Source organism: Motacilla alba, chromosome 18 (genome assembly GCF_015832195.1).
Source record: "Motacilla alba alba isolate MOTALB_02 chromosome 18, Motacilla_alba_V1.0_pri, whole genome shotgun sequence".
NCBI classification, from domain to species: Eukaryota; Metazoa; Chordata; class Aves; order Passeriformes; family Motacillidae; genus Motacilla; species Motacilla alba.
In genome coordinates this window covers 1775283-1794488 of record NC_052033.1, presented here as the reverse complement: position 1 = coordinate 1794488, position 19206 = coordinate 1775283, and the positions used below count along the sequence as shown (strand labels likewise).

At 46.1% G+C, this 19206-nt stretch overlaps 1 protein-coding gene across 1 annotated transcript in view; it reads left to right on the top strand.

The window, feature by feature from the left end:
• UBE2O (ubiquitin conjugating enzyme E2 O) overlaps positions 1–19206 on the top strand; it is a 62561-nt gene that overhangs the window by 27526 nt on the left and 15829 nt on the right. The window contains exons 2-9 of the mRNA XM_038157038.1: positions 6008–6067; positions 11080–11190; positions 11854–11951; positions 13405–13468; positions 15153–15296; positions 15939–16048; positions 16838–16988; positions 17797–18299. Coding sequence (XP_038012966.1) covers positions 6008–6067; positions 11080–11190; positions 11854–11951; positions 13405–13468; positions 15153–15296; positions 15939–16048; positions 16838–16988; positions 17797–18299 — 1241 coding nt within the window. The remainder of the gene's footprint in view (positions 1–6007; positions 6068–11079; positions 11191–11853; positions 11952–13404; positions 13469–15152; positions 15297–15938; positions 16049–16837; positions 16989–17796; positions 18300–19206) is intronic.

Sequence of the window (19206 nt, the reverse complement as noted above, 5' to 3'; positions counted from 1 at the left end):
TGTCCAGGCCTTTCAAAATACCTCCAAGGAATCTGTTTGTCAGCTCAGTGAAGCAAGGTTTTACCTTTTTCCAGCACCAGGCATTTGAAATTAGCTTTAACTGGTTATGGAGTGTGGTACTGAGGTTTGGAGAGGTCTGTCATGTCTTTTTACCTGTTGCTGCAGTAGTTGCTTTCCCTGTGATTTGCTCTTAACCTGTGGGTTTTCTTCTTCTTCTGAGCATTGCTGTTGCAAGTTTCCATGGCAACCTCCAAGCTCTCAAGTAGGTGCTGTCCATTCAAAACAGAATGCTAATGTGGGGATTGTAGGACAGTGACAGTCCTGGTGACCCTGGAGGAGTGTCCCAGGGAGTGGATTAATTTTTAACTCCAGAACATTTCAGATATTGACTTGCCAGGAAAACTCTCCAGCACAGCTTAAAAAAACCCCTCTGTTTGAGTCTAAAGTTCTACTTGTTGATGTTGGACAGAAATCAGGTACCTAGTTCCTATCTCCTCCATCACAGTTTGTCCATTGTCACAAAAAGACAAGTGTGACATGTTTTCTATGGATAAAACCTTGGCTTGACTAAAAAGGAGGCCAGAAAATGATGATACATCTAAAAAAGGCATTATTATTTTTCCCTTCATACTTTCTTTCTTAGTCCCATTGAGAGAATTCAAAATAGGCTTCACAGAATTGCAAGTAATTTCTTCTTCTTTTTTGCCTTTTTTGTTTACAGTTGTAGGTGCAGAGCCTGGGAGCAGTGCTTGAAATGAGATCAGTTACACAAGATGTGCAAGGGGAGGGTTGGGACCTGTGAGATGGGCAAGTAGCCCAGACTGAGTAGAAGTGACAGGTCTGTGCAGGTCACAGCCAGGCCTCTCTGCCCTTGTGGTGGCCACTGCTGTCCAAGTCCTTGTTTGAGTCAAGAGGCAGAAGCAGCTTTCATAATAGATAATTTACTTCTGAGTCAGCTGGATAAACATCTCAGCCATCGTACAGCAGTTCAGGCCAACCTACAGAGTTTCATATCCAGCATTGTGCTTTCCTCCATTTTTTTGTGGATCCTTGTAGTCTCATTTTTATAAGCAGATATCAGCGTGTGTGTGCTGCTTTTTCTCCTCCATCTGCACCAGCTTATTTCCAGAGCTCTTGTTTTGGAGGATGAAATTCAGGATGTGTCTGGAATAGCAAGTGTTGTTGTCACCACAGTGATTGTGTTGGAGGTAGAGGCTGTGGGATCACACTGTCACCCTTGAGCAAATGTCATTCTTTATTGGTCAGCCACTGCAGTTCTTTAGGTTGGAAAAGACCTTTGAGTTCAACCATTAACTCAGCGTCCAAACCCACCACTAGATGATGTCCCCAGGTGTTACAGCTGCACATCTTTTAAGTCCCTCCAGGGATGATGACTGCCACTTCCCTGGGCAGCCTGTGCCAGTGCTTGACAGCCCTTTTGATGAAGAAATTTTTCCTAATATCCAGTCTAAAGCTCTCCTGGCACAATGTGAGGCTGCTTCTTCTGGTCTTCTTACTTTGGAGAAGAGCCTGACCCCCACCTGGCTACAGCTTCTATCAGAGAGTTGCAGAGAAGGAAGAGATCCCCCTGAGCCTGTTTTTCTCAAGGCTGAGCCTGCCCAGCTCCCTCAGCTGCTCCAGAATCTGAGACAGCGCTGGCCAAGCATGAACTTTAACACAGGGAGCTGGCATTGGCAGGCATTATACTGCATCAGGTGCCCTCTCCCACAGCCAGGGTGCTCTCTGTTGCTGGGCAGCTGAGCAGAAATGCAGCTGTAAATCCACGTAAAGCCATGACTGATCCAGGTGGAAGGTGTGCTCCCACATCTGTGTGTAGCTGAGTGTTGAGTCTCAGTGCCAGGGTCGCCTGTCCTTCCTGGTGTCCCAGTGTGGGATGAACCTGCATGCAGCTCAGCAGTCAGCCCTTCTGATGGGAGGTGTGTCCTGGCATGTTTGAGACTAAACAACCAACGACTGTGTGTTGATGCATTCAAGCTCCTGTCTGGGTTTAAACTTGTCCCCAGCTTCTGTTCTTGGGATGGTTGGAGCAAGGGACAGTTTTTTCATCCCTACCTCCTGTTGACAATATTGTTTACCTGCAGCACAGTGTGGCAGTAGCAAACCAAAATGCTGATTGCAGGCAGAATTACCACCTTCTGTTTCTCCTGAAGTAAACACCAAGACTCCTGCCCCATGCAGCAGAGAAACTGTGGGAATAGGAAAGGAAGGGATGTGCTGGCAGTAAGCATGAACGAGTTGTCCTTTCTCCTTTGTTGGATAAAACATTCTGAGGGATGGTGACACCGGTAGCTGGAGCCTGTGTGGAAGTGGTTTTGTCCACTGCAGGGTACCAGTGATGTTACAAACAAACATAAATTGCTAATTAGTGAATTTGAGCTCTGCTTTAATTATGCAGAGAGAGAGACCAGGGATTTCAGCCACTACTGAGTATCTCCAGTACTCTGTTTATTTGGATTCACACCACCCAGGGCTGCTTGTCCCTGTATCAATCCCAGCAACTCCTATATTATCTGCCACTGAACTTCAGAAGTGATTGCTGCTTATTTACCTGCCACAGTATTTGGCATTTGTGGCTAGTCCAGATCATCAAAGTAAATTGTTCTGGTTTTGAGCTCTTGTCGGCAGGGAGCTGTTGGAGAGGAAAATTGGCACTATATCCTGCATTTGTTCAAGGGAGTTGAGAGATTAAGCCCAGAGAGTTACAGTGGGAGTTTAGCCCACCCCTGCCTGGGGATGTTTGCACCTCACTGCCAAATTGTTTGCTAAAGTGAGAATCCAGTTTTCTGTCACAGACATCTCTCTCAACCTCTGCTGTTAGTTTAAACAAACAAGATCCAAACCACAAAATTTTGTTTCAAATGACAAGTTTGTAATAAAATATTAGGCAAGTGGATGAAAGCAGAAAGCTCCGAAGGCTTAATGAGCTAATGTTCAGTGGAAGTGTCTGTCCTCTCCCAGTTCCAGGTGTGAGCCCTGATGGCTCCCTTATTTTCTTTGAGGTGAGATGACTCAGCTGAGGAGAATGTGGTCCTTTTGGTGCTTGTTCTCCATGCAGAAAATCAGAATTTGTGTACTCCTCCTGCTGTGTGTGGTTTGAGAGCATCATCCTCCCTGCTAAAGTATCAGGTGTTCTCCAGATTGCAGCTGCTGCCTTTTGATTAGTAAATGTGCCGTGGAGCTCAGGCTCTGATTGAGTGCTGAGCACCAAGAGCACCTGAATAGCAAAGGAAATAAATGGGGGCCAGAGCTGTTCTGCCACTTTTTTGCAGTCAAAGCCCTAAGGAACATAACTGACCCCATGCTGGGTGTGGCACCCTTTTCACTCCAGGGTAAAATGTGGGTGTAGTGATGAGTGTCTTTGGTTTGCCTTATTTAACAATTGTAATAGTGAATTTATTTTTTCAAAAGCAGCACAAAACACATCTTGCATTTGAGGAGGGAGCTCAGCTTGGCATACAGGAGCATAGGATTCCTCAGAGCATCACTGGGAAACTGCTCTTTCTCATTCTTGGGGCTATTACTGAAGCACATGGCTAGAACAGAAACCCAGCCATGTTAATACTGACTTTCACAGAAGTAAATATAGCAACTGTGAGGACCTATTTTAAAAGTGCTTCTGCAACAGAATTCCCTCAGTGCTGAGGGAGGGGCCTGTCCATCAGTTGATGATCACATTGCTCTGGGTGTGACAGAGGACAGGAGGAATCACTGAACTGTTGTATTCAGCAGCCATTCCAGCTCACTCTGGTTGGGTTTCTTGTGGGTTTTGAGTCTTTTCTGACATGACAGACCTGTGAAGTATTTATTGTTGATGCTGGCAGTCTGCCTGCTCCTTGGCTTGGTTTTTCATGCCACTGAGGCAGGTGGGTCTGGCACATGAAGCTGAAAATAGTGCTGCCTTTAAAAGCCAAGAGACCTGAAAATAGGTTAAATATAGTCCCCCTGTAGAGGAAGTTTTATGCTTTGCTTTGGGAAGAATTGGCATGATTATATTCTTGAGGAAGGATCACAAAATGGGAATGCTGCTGATTGACAGCTTCTGTGATTTACCAGCATTGACTAACCCAAAGATATTGCTGCTGCTGCTGCTGCTGCTGCTGGGTAACATCAAATCATCTTGATGATCTGGGTTCTTTAGAGGCTGCATCATAGGGAACAGTATGGCTGAGTGATGTGTTGAAACATAATGCATCAATTTAAGCCCTAATGCATTTTGAAATGAAAGTATCATCATACACTTGGAGCTGTGCAGTGAGAATACTTCAGTTACAGTACCAAACTGCTGCTCATGCTTGAGTACTTACTGGAATGTAAATGTTGCAGCCTGATTCTGGATTTTAAAAAGCTGCCTATACAGTACTTACTTTAACAAATAATTTTAGAAAGCTGTATAAAAATTGATGTCTATCTATATACCACAGTGGGATGTGGGAGGCAGTGAAAACACTTCTACAATCTGGAAATGTGCTGTGGGCTTCAGGTTTCCCACTCCAGTGTGGTTCTGACTCCAGAAGTTGGGTCTAAAAGCCTACCTGGCTGGGTCTCTTCCCCTCTTACTGAAACACACAGTCAAGAAGATGATAAATACTCAGGTGCTTTGGTTTGATTCCAGATCCTGTTCTTGGATTATAGATTTGTCTAATTTAGTAAAGCAGGCTGTAAGACAGGGAGTGGGTTAGGATGAAATGCTGACAGAGCACAGTGGAGTTCAGGCTGGGATGAACAAGGAAAAGTCAGGAATGCAGCAGCAGCACTGGCAAGGCTGGTTCTGAAAGTGACATGTGAGAGAGACTCTGTCCCTGATGGTGCATTCATGAGGCACTTTGCAGAGCACAGGGTGTGTAATGAGTGTGTTTGCAGGGCTCCGTGATGTACCAATGCAAATAACTTCTGGGCCACTGAAATGCAGATGAGGCTCCCCTGTTCAGCAGAGGGAGATTTTAGCTGAGTTACTGGGAGGCTGAGCAAGCCTGAAATTGGAGTTCAGTCTTGTGGCCTCCCCTTGGACATCATCCCTCAGGTAGCATTCCAGTGCATTTGATGGCAGCTGCATTTTGTAGTTTTAAGCTTGTTGAAAACACTTAATGAAATAGCCTCCAAGTAGTCTTGAGGCCCCAGAAACAGCTGGATGAAGGGCCACTTTTGGGAGGACATCACTTGGTTGATCACTGGAGATTCATCAAGTGATCCATTCCCTCTCCAGGAGCACTCCTGGTGCCCACAGGTCTGTGTGAGCTGCTGTAGGGTACGTAAGGATGGTCCAACCACATCCTTTGTTGCCAGAACAAGGTTTTTGTCAGCAAGTGCTTTAGCAGGAGCTGAAGTAAGCAGTGCTTTGACTTTATCCATGGTCTTACTGATGTTTTGTTACCTGAGAGTTTTAAGTGTACAAACAGCCATTTCTTTTCCTTTTTTTTTCCAAGACAAGTTCTTGCTGCAGTGGATTTGTCACCTATTTGTCACCTATTCCCCTGCCAGCCAAGACTTTTACTGTACTGTACTGTACTTGCTTTATGTGTCCCAAGCCAAACAGACTCTCCACAGATATTTGGGTGTATCCTGGGTGAAGAGCATGCAGGATGAGCCACAGAACTGTGGTGTGATGTGTTGCTTTGTGTGTCTTCTGTCTTCTCTTCTACATAGACTGGATGTGGGTAGGAAATGATGCGTGGTGCAGGCAGAGGAAGAGGAGAGGGAGACTTGAGGGGATGAATGAGTCAATGTCTGCACCCTTTTTGATGTGTCTGCTGACTTAGAGCACAGTCATGGATGGATCCCCTGGTTGCTTATGTCAGATCTGTCAACTGGATTTTGCAACTGTGCCAAGGGGATTAACTCTGTGTATGGAAGTGCCTCAGCATCCTCCACTGCAATCCTCCTCAGTCTGGAGGATTGGGATACTGTGCATTTGTATTTGTCATGTTATTTCTGACTGAGTATCATCTGGGGTCATCACTAAAGCCAGTCTCTCTCTCTCTCTCCTTAGCTGAAGCTTGAAGATCGCTCAGTGGTCCCTCGAGATGTGGTCAGACACATGAGCTCCAGCGTAAGTGCTTTTCTTCCTTTGTCCCTTTTTGATTGTGATACTGCTGCATGGATTTCTAGGACTTGCCAAATTGCCTGAATGGAGCTGGACAGTAATGCTTTGAGCATGTTCTATATTTAGTGTGTTGGATAGACTTGGCTGCCTCCAGTGAAAATGGAATTCTGCTAAGGCTGCCTTTCTACAGTTTCTTATCTGCAAAGGTCTCCTGAGCAAGCAGTCCTGGGAATGGTCAGGGAAGGAGACAAGTAGCCTGTCTACCCTGCCATTATTAAAGTTTTACATTAATCCATTCTGAGATGTGGGGACTGTGGACCTACTCTCCCAGACCTAACAGGGAGGTTGGAGTGGGGGCAGATCCCAGTTCCACTGCTTGCCTTTGCCTCTTTGTGTGCCCTGGTAGAGAATTTGGAGGGAATACACACCTCTCAATCTACAGTAAGCAGCATCTTCTCCAGCTTGTCCCAGAAATTCAGCAAACCCAACACTGCTGGAGCATCCAATACAGCTAGGTTGACAGAAAGCAAGCTGGTTCTTAAACAGCAGCTGATAATTGTTCCCTTTGCTCTCTCTGGATGCTGTTCCATGTCCCGGCCACTTTGTGCCTATAAGAGATGTGTGGATTTGGTTTTTGTGTAGGGAATACTGGGGAGATTGTATTGTTGAGTATTGGTGATCAGATGGGATGTGCACTCTTTAGGAGCTCAGCAAGGTTGGCAATTTCTTGCTGTGGCTCAGAGCTAACCTCTAACCCTGAGCCATATGGCCCTGCCATGTGCTTGCCTCTTCTTATCTTGACTTGCTTCCAGCAATGTGGCTACCGAGGCTGTGATGAAGGAAGCAGCTGGCCACTAACTGCTGCAGTTGCACCACATGGTGTGCAGCCTGGTGCAGGGATAGAGAAGGCTGTTCTCTGACCTGTATGGCTTGTTTGGGTTTTTGCTATTTTTAAATAAAGCCTTTTTTGTCAATTAATGAAAGTTAACCCACCCCCTTTTTCACAGAATATTACAAAGAAAGAAAAAAAGAAATGAGAAGCTTGAATAATAATTTGAAAATTGCTGAAGCAAAGTATTTCCTTAAGAAATTTAATGGTTGTTTGAAGTGGAAATTTGAAGTCAACATATTTTTCTAAAACTGCAGCTTTATAAAAGAGTTCTCATCCAAAACAATGAACAGGTAGAAACTGGAATTACAGGCTGTTAACAGTGTTGTACCTGGCACAGCTGGAGCTGTCAGAATGTTCTTCTCACTCAGGGGGATGCTTTGAGTCCTGTCTCTCCACTGTTTGTTATCCAGTGCTTCTTAAAGTCATTTTAAGCTTTCAGGACAGCAAGTTGTTCTCCTTGTGGCAAACATGGATGTGCTGCTTTTGTTTGCAATTTCCATTCTCATTTGAGCAGAAATTGGCTCCCCTGGCTTGCTGCATATGCTTTGGTAGATATGTACCCAGCAGTTGTCTTGCACATTCATTTTTGTTGGTTTGCATATTTGAATAATGGTATTTGCTTGACTCTTGTGCCCAGTAACTTCATTTTTTAATGGTGGAATTTGTTGATGGAATGATGAGATTATAACTCAATTTCTTCTTTCTATTAAAAAGCGTAACAAATCTGAGGATGACTTACATGTCCTCACCCTCAAATGTTTCTAAATGTTAGTGGGGGTAAATTAGACAATAAACAATTAAACAATAAACCCCCTTTATCCCAAAGAAAACCTTAATTTGCTAACAGATGTATTCCAAAAATTACAGGAGCATTTAAAATAGAAAACCTGCAAGTGTCAGCCTGCCAAATTCAGGATGTGGGATGGTTGCCCTGTGCCAGTTGGCCTGGCAAATGGAGAATGTGGAACTTATTCTGTATTCAACACACTCTCTTAGGGCTTGTTTTTAACCTTGAGCCAGAAGGACTCAAAATCCTCTGTTCCTCAAGAGAGGAGAGCTGACTCAAAATCCATGTGCTTCTCATTGAGCACTGAGTGTGGGAAAAGACTGCTTCAGGGGGAAATGCATGAAATGAGATCATTTTCACTGAATGCAGTTGGGCCTGAAAGTCTAATCCAGCTGGATGAGAAGCCGGAGAAGTGGCAGAGGTAATTTTTCCAGGTGATATGCTAATTTGGGGAAAAGGTAAGAAGCAGGTCTGTAATCTGTCAGACACCTGGATTTTGTTGTTTCAAAGGATTCTGGGCTATGCTGTCCCTTTTAAACAAAGGAATAAGGATGGTGTAAAGATCCTCTTATTAGAAAAGAGAGTGAAGAGGGAAGGAGTAGAAGGATGGGAGGTGGGAGATATGGGATTGATGGCTGTGTTTCCAGAGCTGCTGAGCTCTTGGATGGGAGTTTACTGGTCTGCCTTAAAGCCTTATCTCTGATGGGGAAGGAATCCATTCACTGCTTAAAAGTTCAGTATCTCCAGTGTGGTGCATGATGTCAGGGTACCAGAAGAAGCAGGAACAAGGTCTAGAGAGTGCACTCAGTTGTGGAGTGAGTGAGGCTTGAACCCATCAGCTCTCCTCGCTCGGTTCAGTCACCTCCCTTTCCCAGTTCTGCTGTTGCAATTGATGGAAATGGATTTTTGTAACAGAGCTGTGAAATGTCAGCTCGTTTCATTTGGCCTCTCCTTTAATGGGATCAGTTAATGAAAGGATAGGTGTGTTTGAGCTGTGCCCAGCTGAGGACCTGCCCTGGAAGATGAGACAAGTTGGCAATGTCTCTTTCTGGGACTGCACTGCTGAGCACTGCTATAAACTCAGAGTGATTCAGCAGAACCCCTCAGCCTGCGAATCTGCATCCTCTGTCTCAGGCTGATGCTTCATGTGACAGAGAAATAAGTAAACTCATAACAAAGGGAGGTTCAGTAGCAGGTGAGGGAAGAGAACTGTGGTTTGACACAGACAGGGCTCTGCACTTGCCTCAAGCATTTTGTAACTGGAAGAAGCAAGCTGAGCTAAACCTGTTGCTCTTGGCCATGTCCAATAGCACCCAGCTATGTTAGATGGGAGGCACCTTTAGGGTGGTGCAGGTATCTTCTCCATGGGGAAAATCTCTTCGAGAACAGGCAGAAGGGTGCTGGAGCGCATCAGTCACTCCAGTCCTGGTTTTATTGCTTGCTATATTTTCATCATCCATTAAATGGGTTTTAGACCAGGAGACAGTATGATCCACAGAAATCACAGGTGTTGGATTGTATCATGTCTCAGAGCTGCTGTCATGTTGGCTGCTGATAAAGGAAAAAAATTAATTTTGAAATGCGCAGTGTAGGGCAAGGAATTTGTTTCTGGAGGGTTTTTTGGTTCTGTCTAACAAATAGTCTCAAACGCTGGGCCTGAACTGCAAAACACAGCCAGAGGATGGTGTGGGTATACTTGTTTTAGCTGACTCTGGAGGAAAAGCAGGGCAGGTGGCTGTGCTGTAGCCTGCAGAAGCTGTGGGTTTGTTGAGCAGGTGCCACTTCTGAGCAGGCCTCACTCATCCCATGGCTCGGATCGTGCTGGCAGTAGCTGTTGTGAAGCCAAAGTAGTTCCGGCCAATCCATTTCAGGTGAGAGTGATGGTACAGCTCTGCTGGGCTCTTTGCTGGCAGCCTGTGCAGGCAACAAGCTTAGCTGCAGTCTGTTGTGATGGAGCTGAAGCTGGGAAAGGCTCCCTTTGCTTCCCAGCCCTTCTGGAAAGGCATGGGAGTGATATGTGGAGCAGCTGGAGGGAATGAGCCCCTGCTGCTTTGGGCTCTGCCAGCCTGGCTCTCCCAGCCCTCCTGGCTGTGCTGGCACAGCTCTGCCTGGGGCAGGCCCCACTCTCCTGATCTCGTTGCCTGCAGGGCACTGGGCTGGTCTGGGGTGAGGAGAGAACCAGCAGCAGGCAGGTGGAAAGCAAACCAGCCAGAAGGGCTGAGCAGTCTGTCCAGGAATTACCCTGGACTGTCTTTGCTCCAGCTGCCAGTCCTCAAGATGAAACTGAATGAGTTGAGCACCAGCAAAGTCCTCAACTCCCGCAAGGGCTGCCCAGGGCTCTGAGTGAAAGCCTCAACTAAACATTTCCTGTGGTTGAAAGAACAGAACTGAGCAAACAAATCCACTTCTTGCAGGGTATAAGCCCTTTGAGTGTTGTGCTCAAGTCCTGCTGGAGCAGAGACCTTGATGTTTGAGATAAGGACAGCTCATACCAGGGCATTTGTCATGCTGGCCCTCAGTCAGCTTTGATAATGGACTTGTGGTCTTTAGTAAATAAGACTATCGATTGTCCCAGCTGTCAGGAGGCCAGGGCAGCTGCTGCTTTTGACAGTGTTTGGGTTAGCAGCCCTTCCTTGCAGGCCCCCACCATATGTGTGAGCAACGTGCACATTGTGTGCTTCCTGCCAGGCTGCCCCCAGAAGGCTCCTGACAGCATGCCTTGTTTTCTTGGGGACAAAAAAAGATTAAAACTTCGTTAAAAAATGAGGGAGATAATGATAGACCATCTTATAATTAGACCAACTGTGAATTATCTGGCTGCAAACCTTGAAATTTGACCACAGGTGCCAGATTTTTTTTTTTCAGTACAACACAAAATAAAGACTATTTATAATGTCCTTCAAAATTGTGAGTTAAAGTCACAACAACTTGAAAGAATTTCTGTTTTGTTGTTGATCTATCCCTGCCTTTGCAGACTCAAGGCAATACCTGCACAATGGTCCTGTGGAGCTGGGAGCAAAGCAGATTTTAAAGCAAGTAAATACTGATCACCTGAGATAGTATGGTCTTATTTGACCAGGTGTAGGAGTCTCTACTTTAGCATCTATTTCAGATTCTAACTGGGAAGAAAACACTACAGGTCTATAATAGTGATCTCACCTTCTGAGCTCTCATAGTGTTGATTGAAATGCCCCTGCAGAACAAGGACCTGAAGGGTGAGAGGGGATTGAGTGTTGAGGTTTTTTTGTCTCTGAACTTATGACTTGTACACAAAACACGTACATTTATATGTAGGACCTTCCCTAGGTAACAAACCTCTTTTCCCTTTTGTGTTTTCAGGACAGCCAGTGTGGAACCGTAATTGACGTCAACATCGAGTGTGCTGTGAAGCTGGTGGGAACCAACTGCATCCTCTACCCTGTCAACAGCAAAGACCTGCAGCATATCTGGGTGAGAACACAGCCAAAATACACATGGGAGCCAGGGCCTGGTGGTGTGGAGGGGTGCTGCTGTACTTCAAGTCTCTCTTGGAGGCAAAGCATCCATGTTGTGCAAGATGCATCTGCAGTTTGGTTTTATTTAAAAAACCTCCCTAGCAGAAGATGATGCAGCATCTCCTCATCTCCCCATCTGTTCTGTGTTTCTCATCACACTGCTGAGACCAAATTTTCTTGAAAAGCTAGATTGACATTAAATTATGTGAGAACTCCTGCATTGAGTGTGGAAAGCTGGTGTGACAGCCTGACCAGGGCAGCCCATGGCTGTGGCCCAGAGCTGCTGAGCTGTGACATCACTGCTGTTGAAACAGGCTATAAAAATGCTGAGATGAATCAAGCATGTTTCTGTTGAGCTGGAACAGTCTCAAACATGTCTGTTTCTCTCTTTGAGTGGATAGCTGGTTTCCAGAGACCAGGTGGGGTAGGATTTCATTGTTCTTTTTCCTCTGAGATAAAGATAATTTGGGAGTGAAGAGCAGGAATGTCATAACCATCCCAAGTCACAGCCTGTGGGAAGACAGTAGGATATGAGCTCCTCTGGGATGAAAAATTAGTCTTAGTGATAAAAATCGGCTCCAGCTACAACAATTACTTTAAAAGTTTTGTTTCCTCACAGCCTTTCATGTATGGTGACTACATAGCCTATGACTGCTGGCTGGGCAAGGTCTATGACTTGAAGAACCAGGTCATCCTCAAGCTCTCCAATGGAGCCAGGTACTTCTACTTCTTCCTGTGGAAAACTGTCCCCCCTGGTTTTCACAATCCTAATCTATTTTATGAGAGCAAGAAAAAAGTTTGGGCTTCATTTACGTAGTGAAAAGTTATCTGCTTGCATGATCTTCAGATGTAGAGCAAGAGAATACTTCTTTCTCTGAAAACACTGAGATTCACTGACAACCCTCTGGAAAAGCTGTAGTCTGGAAAGTGACAATTTTTTCCAATCCCAGCAGATCAATGCTCCAGAACTAAAACACATTGGTCTTTATACTGTACTTCTCCTCTGCAAAAGTAGCTGTTTAAGATGGGTGGTTGTTTCAGACTATTTGTCAGTAGGAGAGCATAACTTCACCGAGATGCAGGGAGAATTCTTACCTTAAAAAAGGGTCTGTGAAATGATGGAAATTTGCAGGCTTGTGGTTTTTATCAAAGATGAAAAAGCAACCCAATATAGAACAGCTTTCTTTTTCACTGAATATTTTATAAATGAAAACACAATCCAAAGTCTAGAGAAAGATTTAACCAGAGATATTGAAAGAAATATGTGGTGAAATTTCTGCAAAGCCAGCAGAAGGAGCTGAATCCTGTTTCTCCTGCATGTGAGAGAGTGACTTGTGTTAACCCTTATGGATTCACTACAGTCTCTGTTACTGAGGCCTGTCTTATCCAACAAACTCTTGATGCAAGGGAAGGGAGGAACAAGTGGAGGGCCAAGAGGCGCATGGGCCTGGCAGCTGGGGAATAACCCATCTGTCTTGTAAATTGAGTGTTGATGTTGGTGTTTAAAACATAACAATCAAATCCCCAATCCTGCAGCCAGCTCTGAGTCTGTTTCAGAGAAGTGAGTAATGTAAGAGCTGTCGCAGATGATTGGTGGATGCATCTGAGCGTTTGACTGTGCTGCTGCGCAGTTAGCCCAGGCTGGAAGGTTCTCAGGTCTGTGTTAAACTAGGAGTGAAAAATAGCCACACATCTGTCTGTAGTGCCTGCAGTTATTGGTGCCATTTAAAACTTTGCTTGGAATCTTGTACCAGCTCCTGCACAGCTGTGTAAAGTGAGGTACTGCTTGCAAAACCTCTTCCTAGTGAATCAATTGAAAGGCCACCAGAACTTACTCTGGAAATGAAACTATTACTGAAGGAAATATGCCCAAATTGCCTTTAGGTCCCAGCATGACTTGAGTAACACATGGGACCTCTGCAGCAGACAGATCTTGTCAAGCACCCAGCCTGTTTCTTAGCTTGCTTTCTTACATGTTGCATGGGACCTTTGGATACCTTTAATGCTTTTACAGCTTGTCTATAGCCAGTTTTTCTCTGGCCCATAAAAGCTCAGTGATACACTGCTGGGTGCACGGCCAGATATGCTCAGGCAGTGTCAGTTCCTGGGGTGCTGTTTGCTTTTGGGGTGGATGGCTCTGGAAATGTGACCCTGTGTCTCCTATTTCCAGGTGTTCCATGAGCACAGAAGATGGAGCCAAGCTGTATGATGTTTGTCCCCACGTCAGTGACTCGGTGAGCTGCTGGCTGTCCTGAGAGTCCTTTTGATCAATTTTGTCTTGCAAGCTTTTTGTGCAGGAGGGAGGGGGGAGGCAAATTTCACAGGCATTTATTAATCCTAAGAATGTATCACTTAGAGTAACAGTTTAAAGGTGATGTTAGTCATGAGCAGGGTTTGAGGGGATATTACAATTGATACATCCAACTGGTTTCTTTGTAAACAGCTTGTGTAACATGCTGTCAGATGGCTGGTGTCAAGGCAGTTCACTCCCTGTTCCTTCTACCTGCACATGCTTCTAAAGGCTCTTACTCCATTTACTGCTTTTTAAAACTGTTCCTCTTCTGGAAAGAAGGGGTTTTGTTTAACAGGTGTTCTGTTAGAAGCAGGTTTTCAGGTCAGGTAAGATAATGTCTCTTGTTACTGCAGTCTGTGGCATGTTTTGAACTGCCACCACACTGGCATTTTCCAAATCACATGGCAGGGAAGGTTTTGCTTGCTTTTGGGTAAAACAGTTTGCTGTGTGATGGGATCTAACCTCTCTCACCTTCAAAGGCTGATGACAGCTTGCTTGTTCTTCCAAAGGGCCTTGCTGCACTCCTGGCAGCAGTGTTGGGAGATGACAGAGGATGACGTGTGATTCTCAGGAACTAGCAAAGCACTGAGCTCTTATCCTTCCCAGCCTTGAAAGCAAAGGTCCCTTTGATCTAAAACTGCACTTCTGCTAAAACTTGATGCCAGCTTGTTGAAGAGTAAATGGAATATCAGTTCAATAGGATGTGCTGCTGTGGTTTTCTGGTTCTGTACAGAAAAGGAGTGCTCTGTCACTTGATATTCTCCAATACCTCAGTCTCTGCTACTTTGGGTTGTGCAGTGTGTTTTCTGCTCACTAAATGGATGTTGTAGCAACATTTAGCTTCTGGTTACCCAATTGTGAGATGGCTTGTTTTGAGTCAGGCTGCCTTTAAAGTGTACTGTCCTCTGGGGAATCACATTTTGGGCTGAATAGCTGTCTCCAGTGTTCTCTTGATCCTGTGCTCAGAATTGCTGTGTGTTAGATGGTTACTTGACTTAGATCTTGTCACACTGCTCTTATCCCTTCTGACAAATTACAAGACTTGATGCAGTTTTGTGCTCAGTATTTTATCTACCCTAAACTGCTCTGTCCGCCCCCACACTCTGAATCTCAGTATCAGTGGGAAGGAGCTCTAGGAAAGCAATTGTTGTGTTTACTGTCCTGTTTTTGTTTTCAAAGAACTGTCATATTAACTAATCCACCTGAGACAGGAATAATACTTACACACTAAATTTGACAAGCAGGGGAGTGAAGGCACACATCCTTTCCCTCTGAAAGATATAGGTGCTTGAATTAGAGCATGGAAAAGAGATGTCCTTGCCCTGCTGACCTTGGCTACCTTGTTACGGAGAACCTCTGTGTGGAAATATGTATCTTTAGTTTCTTGCAAGTACCTTTGCTTCTCCTGCACCAAGTCCTGGTCCTGTTTGGATGTGTGACAGAGCAAGTTGCTATAGGAACTGCTGGGTTACCTTCAGGAGAGGATGAGATACAGGCGATGGGCATCTTGCAGACTTTACCTTTTGTAGTTAATTTTACTGATCACAAAAGGTGGAAGGGAAATGCTGGAATATTAAATCTTAGAGTCCTTTATGCTGTTTTTCTCCCCTCTATTTCTCCCACAGGGTCTCTTCTTTGATGATTCATATGGCTTTTATCCTGGACAAGTCCTCATCGGGCCATCTAAAGTGTTCTCCAGTGTGCAGTGGCTCTCAGGTGTGAAGCCTGTTCTGAGCACAAAGAGCAAGTTCAGAGTGGTGGTGGAAGAGGTAAGTACTGATACCCTGACACATGGCCACCTCCTGCCTTGCATGGTCCCTGGCTGGCTGTTTGGAGCAGAGTCAGCTTGCCATGGTAACCTCCCAAGAGCAAATGTGCTGTGGCTGTGGTGTTCTGAGGTGACAGATTTCTCACTGGGGACTGGCAGGACTTTTTGAGCATCCTAGCAAGGGTCCCTGCTGGCAGCCTGTAAAGTGATCATGTGTCAGCACACTCAGAGGGCAGCACTGCTGATCATTAAGGCAGTTGGAGCACATCTTCTATTGAAACTTAATGGTGCGTGCTGTCCAAAAAGGGAGAAGTATTGCTGATTCTTTGCTTAAGGAAGGAGCAGCTCCAAGTCCATTAGCATATCTCTTTGTGACATTGGACTGCTGATTTGCATGTACCATAGCTTCCTTCCCAAACCACTTGTCTTTCCTTGAAGTCAAAAGCTGTAGGTAGAATCTCTGTTGTCAGGGGTCAGGCTATGGGGGCACTGTGATTGTCCTGGATGTGGTAAAGCTTCACTTGCCCATATTAAATGATAAAAACAGGTTTGCACTTTCCTGTATGTAAACTTTGAGATCTGAGATACGAGTATGGGAAAGTCTCTGAAATGTGTAATTGCCTTTTCTATCGCTGCATTGTAGGTACAGGTGGTAGAACTAAAAGTTACTTGGATCACTAAAAGCTTCTGTCCTGGAGGTACTGACAGTGTGAGCCCTCCTCCCTCAATAATCAGCCAGGATAAGCTGTCCAGGTGAGATCCCTTGAAAATCCCTTTTCACTCCTGGCACTCAGGCCCTGCAGACTGTGGGCGACAGGCCTACCAAGTGAAGAGACACAATGCTGCTGTTTCCAGCAGGGTTTTTTTCTGTGTTGCATGCCTGCAGAGCTTTAAAACTACAAGAGTAACTTCCAAATTAGTCTAGCAGACGCTTGAGTTACCAGCACGATTAGGGCAAGCATCCTGCTAATGCCAAGTTCTCTCCAGCTGACAGGTGCACAGAGTGGTGTCTGGTAGCAGCTTCCTTCCCTGTCCTTCGACTCCTGCTCCGGCCTGGAGCAGGCTGCAGCTCCGTGTGTGTCAGGGGTGGGGCTCAGGGGTGCGGCTGCAGCCCGGGCTGGTGCTGAGGCAGTAACTGGTGCCCTCTGCAGGCTGCAGCTGCTGGAATGGGCTGGGAAAGCTCGAAAGACAATCAGATGAACAGCAGCACTGTCAGTGTGGGTCCTGCACTGGAGGGGAGCAGATCTCAAATTAGAGCAAAAACCCCAAATGTCTCTTGGCTGCTCTCTCTTGGGGGAAGGGAGGGGGAGCTACAGGGAGAGGAGTGACTTGTGTCCCACCCAAACCCTTTGTGTCCCCACCCAGTCCCTGGTGAGAGTCCCACTTCTCCTTTGGAATTGTGTGCCTGGAAATGATTTGGTGTGGTGCTCTGCCACCCCTGCAGCAGCACTGTTGGTGGAAGGCCATGCCAGCCTTGTCAAGGCCCTGGGCACTGCTGGGTTCTGTTACTGTTCTGTGCTCATGGCTCTCCTGTTCTGCCAGGGTAAAGCGTCTGGGGTGCTTTGACCATGCCCAAAGGCAGCTTGGGGAAAGGTGCCTCTACGTGTTCCCAGACAAAGTGGAACCTGCAAAAATCACCTGTGAATGTCCAGAGAGGAACTGTGTCCTGGGTGAAGGAGCAGTTGCCAAAAAGGTGAGTTGAGGGGTCGGGGGAGGTGTTGACTTCTCTAAGCATTTGTGGTCACTGTGGCTTTTAAAGCTGAGATCTTCCTGGTAGTCATGTGGTCTGAAATGTGACTCCTGAAGTGGTTGTGAAGAGTAATGGCTTGTTGTTGCCAGCAGGGAAGTCACCTTGTGGAGCACTCTGACTGCTCTGGGTGAAGCACGCAGCTAACACCTTGACAGAACACGAACAGGGCCTCAACACAGAAATGTCACCTTGCAGGGGTCAAGTGTACTCTGACAGCTGGGATTTAAAAACATGTTGTTTTCCTTAGCATTCTCATGGAGCTGAAATGTTCAGTTAAATCCTTGCTGCAGTGAAACAAGGAAGTTGTTTTAAATCCTTGCTACAGTGAAACAAGGAAGTTGTTTTTGCTTCCTAGGCCACGTGGATCATGCCATGGTCTGTACCTGCTGGCTGTAGAGCCATGGTGTTCCTAGAATAACAGGATGTCATCAGTGTGTAGATGGTGATCTCTCTGCATGTCTGTGCATGTTACATGGATTTATTTGTGCAGCTTCTTGTGACCTTCCATGACAAAGTTCAAAACATGCCTAAAATAAGCTGAAGGAGCAAAGCTCACTTTACTTGGGCTAGTGCAGTGCTGCTCCCGAGCAGAGCACTGTGAGTTGCTGGTTTGCAGAATAGTCTGGTGCAGGTGAAATTTGCAGAGCCCCATGGGTGCTGTTTTTCCTGCACAAAGCTGAGCATTCCCCAGACTGACTGACAGCCTGCTGAGTGCCCAGGCACAGGTCTGACCCACATCTGCTCTCTCCAGGTGAGACGGCTGCTGAAGAAGCAGATTGTGAAGATCATGTCGTGCTCCCCAGAGTCTCAGGGCACCAGTGAAGCCCCTGACAAAGAGTCTGCTGCAGCTGCTGACCAAAAATCAGAAGAGCTTAAACCTGAATCCAAGTGTGAGCTGGATGACTCTTCCAACAGTGCACCAAGTCCTGTGGAGAGAAAGGAGGAGCAGCCTGAAGAAACAGGGAAGGAGAAAGGGGGAGCAGCAGCGCGGCAGCAGCAGCCTCCCTTTCTCCTGAAGGATGAAGGGCTGCCGGACTACCGGCTGCAGTCCATGGAGCAGGATGCTGATGATGAAGCAGCAGATGACACTGATGACACCAGCTCTGTCACCTCTTCTGCTAGCTCCACTGCCTCGTCCCAGAGTGGCAGTGGCACCTGCCGCAAGAAGAGCATCCCTCTTTCCATCAAAAACTTGAAGCGGAAGCACAAGAAGAAGAAGACCAAGGTTTCACGAGAGTTTAAGCCGGGAGACAGGTGAGCTGCATTTCCACACCCATGTGTAATTGCCAAAATCTCTCTTCCCCAAGGGCTCAGCTGTAGAGCAGCACCTGAACTCGGGTGCAGGCTGATGGGGAGTTTGGGCACTGCTTGGTAGTAACTGACAGCAATTACCTTGTGATGACTGTGCAGTGGCCTGTGTGGAATCAGCTTGGTCTCAGTCCAGCTGCTGATGAAACTGGGGCCATGTGACCTGACACTGATGCTATTCCATTTCAGCTGTGCCTCAGGGCATGGACAGCATATCTGTGCTGTGCTAGATTCTGTGTGCAGGGAAAGAGGTGAATAAAGATCACACAGCTTAAACATGACACTAATTGGTTACCTTATTGGCAGCTTCTGCAGAGAGGCTGAGGACAGACCATGCTAGGAATGGACAGCTTATCCTGGAGAGCTGTCTCCAGAGCAGCACGGAGCTCTGAGCTGGCAGGTGGTAGTGCTGCCGTGGTCTCTGTTATCCTGGCCCAGCTCTGCAGAGATCTGCAATTTTTGCCAGCAGTATACTTCTTAATATTAGAAATTTTTCATTAAAAAATTGCACTCACTCCTTGAGAGCCTTGGAGGGATTGATTTCAGTAGCTTGGGGGAGGGAGCACTGCATGTATCTGCCCATTTCTAGATAAAACTGGATCTTGACAGCTTTTGCCTTTAACTTAGGAATGTTTAAACTGTTTTCATGGGATGCAAGGACATCTGACAAGTGGTCTGCCTGTCTGCAGGCTTCCCTGGGCTGCTTAGTTGTGTACAGATTCTGCATCAACTGATGCAAGAGAACATGGGAGAATTTTCGCAGGAAAGTGACATTATCAGAGATTATTCAAGAGATTCACTAGTTTGAGAATGTCACGAACTTCATTGGCATTTTTGTAGGTATTTAGCCTTG